Below are 12,810 nucleotides of genomic sequence, written 5' to 3'. Positions count from 1 at the left end.
TTCTTGTGCACTGGTGTGGTCAGTTTATTTGGGCATTTGAACCATCAAGCTGTAACAGCATAAAATATTTTAGAAACAAGAGGAATCTATTCGGTAAAACAGCTTTATTTGGCTAGGTAACAGCCAAGCTTCCAGAACATTTTACAAGTGATATTAAAACTTACCAGTGTTTCTAATACAACTGCAAGACTATGTAAATTGTTAAATATTTACAAAACATTTTGTGTGAAGATGTACTTCCCTGTTTTGATCTTGAATGCATCTCAACTTAATTTCTACCAATCACCTTGAGCATGATGCTTTACTGTTTACGAATTTTACTGGATCAGCTTCACTGTTGCCTTGATAAATTTAAAGAATTATATTATGTCTCTGTAAAGCCTTTACTGGTTATGATGAATTTTGGCTGTCTAAGGACATGGTCTTCAGTCTCTTGATATCCTTGACTGTTCATTTACGTACTGTTTGTAGAGCTGCTCTGTCTTTTTTTAATATTATGGTATCCACAGTTGCCAACCATATACAGTGGAACCTCGGGTCACAACCGTAATTTGTTCCAAAACTCTGGTCGCAACCCGATTTGGTCGTGACCCAAAGTAATTTCCCCCATAGGATTGTATGTAAATACAATTAATCCGTTCTGGACCATACGAGCTGTATGTAAATATTTATTTTTTTAAGATTTTTAAGCACAAAAATAGTTAATTATTCCATAGAATACACAGTGTGATAGTAAACTAAATATAAAAACATTGAAAAACACTGAGAAAACCTTGGACAGAGAAAACTAACCTTTCAGTCTCTTTAAAAACAAGCCCAGTGCATTCTTTAACTGCCTTCTCACGCTCTCTCTCTCTCTCTCTCTCTCTCTCTCTGTCTCTCTCTCACTCTCGCTCTGTATATCTCTCTCGCTGCACAGGGAGAGACTGAACACGTGCGGAAATCATCAGCGCGTACAAACCGGAAGGGAAACTGGATTGTTAGTCACCCGAGTGTGTGGTCGTGAACAGATGCAAAAGTTTGGTGAACTGTTTGGTCATAACCCGATTTGTATGTGGTCCGAGACGTTTGTCACCCGAGGTTCCATTGTATACACACTCAGTCACTCATCAACAAAATTACAATTTCCTGTCTCTGAAATTTGGATTGTACAACTAGGCCGGTAGATATCCAAAAGAAAGGATATTTCCATATATGAATATTTAGGCGGTAACGTCAGAATAACTCAAAAAACCTTTGACTGATTTGATTGAAAATTAGTGACATGATAGAGAAAAGGAAATTAGCCAACCTATTTTTAATTTTTCTATATTTGTCAATAATAATGCTGTAGCAAGTGGACTACTCTAAGGCACCACGTCTTTTTTTTTGGCTGAACACTGAGAGTGATGACACAGAGAGATGTGGCTTGGCAGTTTATGCAAATTAACTAAGATACCTCCAAAACATATTTATGCCAATTATTTTCATCCACTTAAACCAGGAGGGAAAACAAACAAACATTAAAAACATTCAGTTCTTTGCTTTGCTTCCTAAATGTGCATCTTGTAAACGTCATTACTGTTTATAATACGTTAGAGTAAAACAATTCACTGCTAGAATCTTGTCTGACAATGGGTATGTCAAAAAAGTGGCTTGAACATACAACTGATGAAAGACACTAAAATAAATGCTTATGTGAACAATATGAACAAATGAAATTTGTACACATCTAATAATAAGAATATATACTCCGATTATTTCTACTGATTACCTATAGCCATTTCATTACAAAAGAATAGTTTCCTGCATAACTGTGATTTGAAATATCCATCAACAAAAGTCAAAATCAGTCAGTACGACAGGCAGGAATGTTTTATTCATGTGAAACTGAATGTAGCATGTTCAAGAGAAAGCAGCACCAGTGAACTGATATTATTATTATTAGCCCCTGCTTAAAGTATATATATATATATATATATATATATATATATATATATATATATATATATATATATATATATATATATATATATATATATATATATATTGTACACAGAAAAGTACTTGGTTTGTTGCATTGTACTTTTGATTCATCTAAATAACTGGTGGCAATATAATCAAGGCCCATTTTCTTAGAATATTTCCTGGGTGAAGATGCGGTAACACAGCTGGTCTTTATATATTTTGAGCAAGACCCCCTTCACCATTAACACCTACCTTCTGGCAATGTGCTGCTAGAGCAGGTTGTTTGGAATGCACAGTTATCTATGTCATTTTCATCTGTGAATTTGTTGGTCATAATCATTAAAGGAGAATTGGGACTCATTACTTAAGGCAATCAGATGCCATTGTGCAGTAGTCTAGACAACTCTACTGTAGTATCAGGCCAGCTGCAGTCTGTGCAGCCAACCAAATTGTCCCAGTTGTAGTTATGAATGCCATGAATTTTCAAAATCCCACCCCCGAAAAAACCCCCCCAGAGCCATTGATCTATCTTCTAAGGCATTACCCAACAGAATCTATTGTACTTCATAGCTCATTGATGTAAATGATGTATTGTATGTTGCATAATCCACTATTCCTCCCATAGTATTGTTCTTCTGGATCTCCCAAATTGTTCTTGACTAGCTTGCAGGTTAGCTTTAAAAACCAGTGTGATATAATATCCAAAAAAGCAACATAATGCAGTTTGCTGCCCAAACCAAATGGTCTTGCAAAGAACAATAAATCAGTCTCTAATTAATTCAGCATTTTTTTCTGTATATCAACAGAAATGTTGTCAAGACTATAGAAATAGTACCTGTATCCCATGCCCACCATAGTCCAATCTCGTTTAGCTGTCACAATTATATGGCAAGCTCTATGCATGGCTGTCTAGTGTTATTTGTTAGTGTAGTAAATATGTAAACCAAGTTGTTTAATGTAGGTTGAATTACTGCTTCTAGGTATAACATTTTTAGCATAAGAGTTTATTTTAAATTTGTTCTCAGTGGTTTGTTTTTGTGTATAAACCAAGCTGATTTTGTAGATTAGAAAGAAGTATAAACTTAATATTTTATCTTTTTAAAAATTGTTTTAGATGAAGCAAAACATTTTTGGAAAATTCTTAAAAAAGATAATAAAGTTGAGTTAGCCTTTGGTAAGGTTGACCACATCTTGCAAGAGCTGGAGAAAAAAATAAAAGGTGATTCAGCTACAGATAATGGTAAGTAACCTACCCTATACCTTTTGTTTGTTTTTGCGTTTGGCTTCTATACAGAATTATAAACTGTTTCAATTTTTTTTTTCAGAATATCTACAAGCTATGAATATTATGGTTGAAGCTGGAATTACAGCTAGTCATCTTAATGAGGGTAAGCATTAACACAGTGTTTTTGGGCTTCGGACCAAAGATTTCCATAGAAAATTGTAACATAAAATTGGAGATCTACATATGTGCTCTGAAATTGCAGGAATGTTTTATTTTTACATTCGAGAGTAAAACCTGGTAAAGTTTAATGTCATACCCAGGACATGCTGTATATAATGCTATAGCAATAATAATAAGTAATAATAAAAGAAACTATGTTCATATAGTACTACACTGTAAAAAAACATTAAAGAAACCGTTCTTAAAACAGTTTAGATAGAAAAAAAAATGATAATGATTAAACATGAACACTCATTTTTGAGTTAACATTACAACTTTATTAATTAGATGATGCAGAAAATGATGGAGTTGTTGTTAGAGAGAATAGGCCTGGTGCTGCAGAGTCGGGGTTTGATTCTGCTGCTGGAGAGAGGGGGTTTCTAGAAGTAGGCATCAAGGGTTTGCGCAGAGCTTTTCTTTCTTGTCATAAATGACCTCGTAGCTGAAGCTCTTAGTAACTATATGGTAAATGTGGGTGAACCTCTTTGTATTAAGATCTTGCTCCTCTAATTTTGCCATGTCTGTTTCAGTGAGACAAAAGGCTTCAGCTAACTCTTTTGTTAAAAAAGTTTGGTTCTGGAGTTTCTAGGGTCTTGGTAGTTGTTTTCCTTTTTTTTTTTTTTGATGCATTGCCTACCCTTGTATTGGATTTACAGTTTGCTGGCATTGTTCAAGGGTGTTGTAATGGAAAAATGTAATTGTGATCAGACTTAATGAGTCACAATGTCGTTCTAAACTGTGTGATAGTTCATGCTAGAAATGAAAGAGCAGAAAATAAGCTTTCAGATGATTTCAATGAAGGCTAAAACTAAATAAGCTTAACATATTATAATTTTTATAAAATGTTCTGTTGTAATTGATTACATTTTTATCCAGTACCTTGTGATTATTTGTCATAAAAACAAACAAAAAGCAACAAAAATACTGCTCTGAATCAACTGAACTCAAATTTTAACTAGCTTTACTTATAAGGCAGGTATTTTAACCAATCAGACCACATAATCTACTCCCTCAAAACTGCTGTCCAAGACATGATCCGCTTCACTCACACAGAAAAGGGGAACATTCACCTGTAAGGCAGGACTTATTATTTGGTTGTTTGCATGTCGGATGCCTCAACCCGGGAACTGCCTGTATTATTAACCAGCCCCTACACTGTATTATGAATTGCACCTATTTATACTTAAAGTTAGTTTTTAAATTAGATGTCAATACAGAATGACAGTCACTCACCAATTTACAAAACTAATTACCCATAAATTTGTACCACATTATACAGAGCATAAAATGTGTATAAATTCTTTAGCAATTTTACATTTCACATGATAATTAATTTTCATTAATAACACTATATTAGCAAAAGTGCCCGGTGTTGCCGATGTGTATTTTTATAATGGATTAAGGTAAGAAATCAGATATTTATGTGCATTTTAAATGGTGACCCTTTTTTGTTTTTTGCTTGCTGAAATGCAAGTGTACACATTATTTATTTCCTTATTTCCAAAAAGGTAGGGGTTCTGCCATTTATGTAAAGCAGAATTTGAATGCAAGCCTTGTTCAGTTAGTTGTTTGGTTACTACCAGATAGCACTAGGGATTAAGGCCTTCTATTAAGAGTGTGTTATGGACCCCCTACTCCAGACAATAGTTTCATTTCAATAATATAATAATTAAATTTTAATAATTTCAAGAATACTATTAAAAGGGCAAGTTTCGATTGGTATATGATAGTTATGGGGTCTTTAATTACCAAAAAAAATAACTGGGTCATGCTTATAAACAGCAGAGCACAAAAACAGGAGATTTATGAGGTAACAAGTGACTGGTTTTACCACAGTATGTTAAAGTACCAATGTGGGGGGAAGGCTTTCTAGATTTAGTTTCTGTAATAATCAGGATGGGATTGAGGGGATAGATATGATTGAAACACTAAGATCTGGTGACCATAATATAGTACATTTTACAGTGTTTTGAAAGAGTGTGTATCCATTTTACTAACCTGCTTATCCAGGGCAAACTCACAGAGCAACTGGAGCCTATCCCAACATTCATTGGGCAGAAGGCAGGAACAACACCAGAACAGGACACTGGTCACCCAGAAGGCAAGAGTGCACACACAAAATGGTTAAATTTAACTACAGTGATGCAAAATTTGTGCAGATGCGTGAAAGCTTAGTTAGGAAAAATTGGGCAAAGAGTAAATTTTAGGATGCTAAAAGATAGTTGTTGAGAAATATTGTTGAAAGGGTGAAATATGTCCCAAAGAGATTCTTTTAACACATATTCTAGTAATAAAAGTACAATTAAGGAGGAAGTGCAGAGTAAAAGCAAGCTAGAATACACGGACTGTGAAAAAGCAAATGGTCTGAACTTGCATTCTACTGAAGTTTATAGGTATGAATAAGTAACAAAGTAACAGGGACTACTAAAGAGGTACTTAGTGATTTGGGAATTGTAAAGGGAGATGTACTGCTTAGATTAAATGGCTGAAATCTAATAAATCACCATGGGCCTCATTTATCAAACTTTGCATGGATTCAAGCATGAAAACAGGTGCACACTAAAAAAAACAGCAAAATAGATATACCAAAAAAAATCTGATTTGTAAAACCTGGCATGCACACATTTTTACCTAACTTACCCTTTATAAATCACAGTCACATTGTATACGTGAATATGCCTCAGACGCCACCCTGAAACATCCATATATGGAGCAGACTTGTCAACCTTATAAATATGCAGTCACGATGCTGCAAAACTTCACTGGCTGGTAGAGTAGCCTCCCACCTGATGCACTGAGACCTGGATTTAAAAGCATCTGGCAGCACAGCATTATAGCACCTATCCTCTACATTCTGAGGGTCAGGGAAATACATAAAGCAGCAGCCTCATGTAATTAAATGATTGCTGTTACAATGAAAAGTACAAGCCATATCAAACACTGAGGGATTACCTCACCCGTTACACTTGGGTCCCAATCCAGGTGGTTTGTTGTGTGCTCATGCTCCCAACCTTATCAACAAGCAAGCTAGTTTTCTTTGTGCCAGGTGACATAGACACATGGAATAAATAACCAAGTAATGTGGTGGAGTGTAGGACTTTAGGAGCCTTCAAATCTCAACTTGCTGCTGTTTTAGACAATGTAGGATGGACAGGCTTGTGAAGGTACTATGGTGTGTTGTTGACATAATTGTTTTAATGTTCTAGATTAATTTCTAACTCTCTGGAGAGTATGTGGAATTTCTAATGAAAGGGATGCTAATAGATGCAACTCCAGCAGGCCTTGATGCTTACTGACTTCTGTGTGTTTGAATTCATATAGAATTAAATCGCAATTGGCTCACAGAAGAACTCTTAACTGATAAATTGTTATGCACTTTGAGAGCTCAACAAGGTTGCAACGTGAAGCCACTAGGTGTGGCGTAAGATACTTTCTCCCTGGTGACCCAGCAAGGGCATATCAGACTCCTTCTTGTGTTCAAGTAACACAAATGCCCCATGGTTTATACCTTTTGATCCACAGACATCCCATGACTATCTCTGCTGCCTCGGTAGTTGCCTTAATGGCCCTTTGTTGGGTGCCTCTGTCTTTAGACTCTTTGATTGTAAAGGTAACTCTTTCACTTATTTTGTGCTCCTGTTCATGGGTATGCATCAGTTGAACATTGTGCTTGGCAACCTCAATACACTGAAGCAGAACCAGCAATCTCAGTGACCTAGTGGGTGGATGTTTTTTATATGATGCAGAAACACTTCTGTAAAACATGCAGAGACTCCTCCCCCAAAGCAACTTGCTATGCATATTAAAATTTTTAAGCATGCATACAATATATGGCATGAGATATTTTGCTTAAATTTTACTGTCTCTTGGTACCTGTAGATTAGCTCATTTTTAGGTTGAGCACAATTAAAAACATATTTCTTGTACAGTTATCCCAAATTGAGCACTACTGTATTTTGTAAGTATAGCCTAATATTAGCTCCATAAGTATAGTAATCCAGTTACTACTTAGTTTGGAAAAAAATGTATAATTAGGGTTATCACATGGATTGCTTCTGTCATTGTTGTTTTGTTTATTAGCCCATGACATATCAAAAAAGTTTTGATAGTGATTTAGTGTCCCAGACTCACCTATACAATCAATCCTCAATTTTCATGGGGGTAACTTTGATAGAAAACGATACAAAAGTCAAAGACACAAATGTCAGTACACTGAAACTGTGGGAAAAGAGATCAGAGATCTTTATTGTCTCATACACTGCAAAAGCATTGTGAAATTCTTATCCCACAGTTGTGGGGATGTATGAATAAATAAGAGTAGCATAAGATAAATAAATAAATATTTTTTTTTTTATAAAGGCAACTTACAATACAATTACACATAAACCAGCAGGTGGCTGTGGGTGAGTTCAGTTACCTTATTGCCTTGGGGAGAGTGGTGTGGGAGGAGAAGCTGAAGTTGGCGGAGCGATTGGTGAGGGTACAATAGTGCTTCTCCAGCCTGCAGAAGTGAAAACGGGATGGGCCGGATGGCTATCATCAGAGATGATGGATTCGTCTCTCCTCAAACATCTGGTAGAGCAGATGGCGTGAAGCTATTGAATGTCAGCCCCAATGATTTTTGAAACTGTACAAACAGTCCTTTGGAGGAGTTTGCAATACTGGCAAATCAGGTTACCAAACCACTCTGTGATGCATCCAGTCAGGATACTTTCAATAGTGCAGCGGTTAAAGTTCACTAATATTTTGGTTCCTACAACCACCAAAAACTGTAATCATTCACCAGAGATTGTTCAAAATACACTTTTCTACACAGAATTCTTTTTAACACATTATTTCTGATAACATGCTATTTTCATAACACAATAATGAAATATTTCATAAACCATAAAATGTAATACCCAAATTAAAACTGATAACATACAAAACATTTTTCTTGCTAGTCATATACTAAAATTCTGTGACCTTTTGTGTTAACATCTCAGTACAAAAAATACTTTAGTGGATACTGATGGAAGATGCCGAAACTGTGAAGGTCTCAAAGTCACTTCTGACACTCTGTCCTTTGCAGCTGGCATTTAAAATTGTCAAGAACCTACTGTCTTAAAATAATCTGTCAGCAATGACTTTTTAGAGTGCCACTTGAAACCCTTAGGAGTGTTAGAGTATGGCAGCATACCAGATGCAAGCTGACATTTAACTTTGAGGCTACAATCAATGATGGGATCAGCAGCCTTGATGTCTTTGGCCAGCTGGTTATGGCCAACAGTGGCTGACAACATTCCAGCACAAAGTTGATCTAACATCTTTATTTTCACACAAAGTTGATCTAACATCTTTATTTTCTCCCTATGCCACGTCGCTCACTTTGCACACTTGGGCTTAGAGCCTGAAGGACTTGCTCTATGCTTTTGGGCATAATTGCGACATAAAACAATGAAAATATGCAACAAATGCATGGGGAGCTTGGTGAAATGCCTAGTAGAATACTAGCGTCTCCCCAAACTGGCATGCATTACACCTCTCATTTTTTTTCTCTACTTTGCATAACCTTGAAGCCCACAAATCTGCACGGCTACCAACATGAAAAGTAACAATGAGGTTACTAATAAAATTGTGTGACTGCTTGAAGACGCAAAAGTTAAACACACAAACATTGAGGATTGATTGGGTGTGTGTGTATGTATAAATTATATAGTCAACTCCAGAAATATTTGCACCCCCTCAAAAAAGTGAACAAAAATATTAATATACATAATACATACAATGATTCTAAAATCCCTTAGATGTTTGGTGAAACTATTTCATAAAAACAATTCCTGCAAAAGTGTTGTTATATCTTCAGAATAGTTTATCTTGTCAAAAATATATGTGGCAAAATTATTGACACCCTTGGAGAGTACTATAAATAACACCAAATAAATTTGCATCTTTGGGGAAAAAATGTTTCTTGATGTTGCTTTTAGTGTCTAGGAACTTTTGGTGTCTATAACTGTTGTCTGTGACTATTTCCTGTTTCACTGGGGTATAAATATGAGGTAACACACAGGTAAAATCCTTTTGTCATCCATTAACTTGGGTAAAACCAAAGAGCTCTCAAGTCAAATGAGTTATTGAGCTGCATAAATTGGGGAATGGCTACAAAAACAGGTATTCAATTGAAATTATCAGTATGCACAATCAGGGCCATAATATAGAAGTTTGAAAAGCATAGATCTGTTGAAAATGTGCCCTGAAGGAGACACATCTGCATATTGCCCCCACACACAGTGAGGAGGATGCTAAGAGAGGAAAAGAGCAGCCCAAAGATCACAGTTACACAACTGCAAAGTGTAGTTGAATCTTGGGGATTAATTGTTTTATTGATTTATTTTGAAATTTTATTAATTTTATTGCAATCATTCCATACAAATCAGTCAATTTTTACAGAAAGTAGGATTGAGAGTGTCGTGGCGAAAAATTCATCATCAGAAAGCTTTTTACCTAAAAATAAAGGCTATTAGGACTCCAGATAGACAGACAGAGTTTTAAGGCTTTATTGCAATAAATCAACACAAAAAATAACAAGGACTCAACCCAATATGGCCAAATTGAGCTGAGCGACGATCATTACAGCCATTGAAGCTTTTATAACAATTTCTTATCATTTTGGCTCATTCAATTAGCTCATTCTGCACCTGGTTCAACTGTCCATTGTTCCTCATGGTGTCTGTTTGGCTTATTCTGATTGGTCTAAGACTGGGTGGAAGACTTCCTCTTTCCATCTTTGGGCTTTTCTGATGTAATTTCCTATCTTTTCTAATCTTGCTCTAATGAGCTTGTTTGCTTACCTCCGCTGACTCCCTTTTACTCCCGTCCGACCAAATCTTGAGTTTCCATGGGAACCCTTATTATCTCCTTAGACTGATCTCCTTGTGGAATGTGTTATCTTTCTATTCTGTTCCCATTTTTTCTAATTGGACAAGGCTTCTAATCCATATATGGGTTTTCCTCTCTTAGGCTTTCCAAACTTTTTACTATAGTGACCTGAAGCTTAAGCTCTAATTAAAAAGAAGTATAGTATGTGCTTTCATTTGATCATTGCTTGCCATGCTTGATTTATCTTAATTTCTACACTAAAGTTAATTGCTAATATATTCTTATAATATTTTTGCTAATGCCTGCATTTGCTAAGATTTTCTCTTCATGCATTACAGTGTGACCTTGCTTTCAGCAAAGGCTTTTTGTTGCCTTTCTGCTGATTCATCAATCCAGCTGATTTTAGAAGCCTCTTTTCCATGTTATCTCTTCCTAGCCTTGAATCACAGGTGTCCTCAAACTCTTATCCTGTCCAAAACTGGATTCACTGCATCAATTAGCTATTCTTTTCTTTACTTTGGAAAATTTAATGTAAGCCTATAAAATAATGCAATAAAACTGATTTTTAGTTAACTATTTGCTTAACATTCTAATTTATGCTTAATCTAATGTATTAGAAGCTTTTAATTACTTTTTATGACTTTATATGCTAATTTGCTATTCTCTTATGCTAATAAAAAATTTTCCTTCTACAAGAGCAAATCACCCCCACCCTAGGATTCATTGTTTTAAAGTCAACTGTGAGACTATTTTGGGGTGGTTTTGCTGCCAGTGATCCAGGGTCTCTTTTTAAGATCACTGGCATAATGAATTCCATGAAATACCAGGGGCCTCATGTATAAACGGTGCGTACACACAGAAATGTTGAGTAAGAACTTTTCCACGTTCAAATCGCGATGTATAAAACCTACACTTGGCGTAAAGCCACGCACTTTTCCGTGGTACCTCATACCTTGTCGTACGCAAGTACTCCACTCGGTTTTGCAGACTGCCGGCACCCAGCGTCAAAGCAATGCTACTGTTCCTGTATGGTTACTCCTTATTTTCCTGACATGACTTTATAAATACACTGAAACTAACCGCATATTGTTTATTAATGTAATGCATTTGATTATGATTAACTTGTAACAATATAATGTTTCAGGGAATAGCCATAGTATTCCAAATACCATAACTGCTTTAGCGTTGTTACTCTCACAACGTTTCAAAGCCTTTCCTGTTTGGACCTCGCGGTTCAGAAACAGTTTCATCCCAAGAACTATAAACACACTCAATCAATTGCTCCTTGTAGAACTGTTTGTACGTATAAGTACAATTACCTCACTGTAAACTTGCAGTACAGTTATAATATTGCACAACCTGAGCCACTTTATGAAGCGCATATTTACATATGATGATGATATCATTTTTTAAATGAAATGCAGCAAAATATGTTTATATTATACAGGTAAAACTTTAACTTCATTTAAATAGTCTATATTCTTCACTGGGACTGGCGTGAAGGATAGAATAATTAAACACATACTACAAAAATAGTTCAATGTTCCTTAAACGTTTTGAAGAAGCTTACAGATGGCTTAACGTCTATTACAGAGCTGATTGTGTGGCGATCGGTTACTTGGAGAAAGAAAAGCAAGGACTGCAGGGGCGGCCACGCCAATATATATCTATACTAATAAAAGGCAAAGGCCTCACTGACTGACTCACTGACTCACTCACTGACTCATCACTAATTCTCCAACTTCCCGTATAGGTAGAAGGTTGAACTTTGGCAGGCTCATTCCTTACAGCTTCCTTACAAAAGTTGGGCAGGTTTCATTTCGAAATTCTACGCATAATGGTCATAACTAGAAGCTATTTTTCTCCATTTACTGTAATTGAGTTGAGCTCGAAAGCCGTGGGGGGCGGAGTTTCGTGTGACATCATCACGCCTCTCACGTAATCACGCATTACATAGAAAACCAGGAAGAGCTACAAAAAGTGCTGAGGAAAACATGCATTATATAATTAAGAAGGCAGCGAAACAATTAGAAGCGAGCGAGTGACATATAAAACCATATTCAGCGGCTCACGTGAACTGACGCAGTGCGCAGACAAAAAGCAACAGTTCCAAAGAGTGCTGAACAAAAACCGAATTACACTGCTACAACCAAATAGACAAACCGCATGCCGTGGCGCAATAGTAGAGGCTTCGCCTCTATCGCCAACGTTCGAGGTTCGATTCCCGAGAGGTGATGCACTAAGTATGTACGCGCGCTTCTCGATTCATTTTAGCCTCGCATCCCCTTGGTTTGAGATGTATGAAAAAATATGTGGTTAACACAGAAAGACAGATCACCAATTGAAGCTTTATGAATAATGGATACTTTATTCGCGATCAATGATTGTTTTGGTAAAGCCATACTCAGTGTTTTCATTAGATGAACGGTAAAAAAGTAAAAGCGAAGGGAAGGGTAACTTATTGAGGCACACAGGCAAAACCACAATAGCACGCGGGCTCGATGTACTGTAGTGCGCATCAACCCGATCTGAATTGCGCGATCACATTCGAAAAAATATTT

At 36.3% G+C, this 12,810-nt stretch overlaps 1 protein-coding gene across 1 annotated transcript in view; it reads left to right on the top strand.

The window, feature by feature from the left end:
* setdb2 (SET domain bifurcated histone lysine methyltransferase 2) overlaps nt 1–12,810 on the top strand; it is a 54,382-nt gene that overhangs the window by 13,209 nt on the left and 28,363 nt on the right. Inside the window, exons 5-6 of the mRNA XM_039746270.1 lie at nt 3,062–3,187; nt 3,273–3,335. Coding sequence (XP_039602204.1) covers nt 3,062–3,187; nt 3,273–3,335 — 189 coding nt within the window. The remainder of the gene's footprint in view (nt 1–3,061; nt 3,188–3,272; nt 3,336–12,810) is intronic.

Source organism: Polypterus senegalus, chromosome 2, assembly GCF_016835505.1.
Source record: "Polypterus senegalus isolate Bchr_013 chromosome 2, ASM1683550v1, whole genome shotgun sequence".
Lineage (NCBI taxonomy): Eukaryota > Metazoa > Chordata > Cladistia > Polypteriformes > Polypteridae > Polypterus > Polypterus senegalus.
Note: the sequence above shows the minus strand (reverse complement) of the source record. Positions and strands in the feature narration are given on the sequence as shown.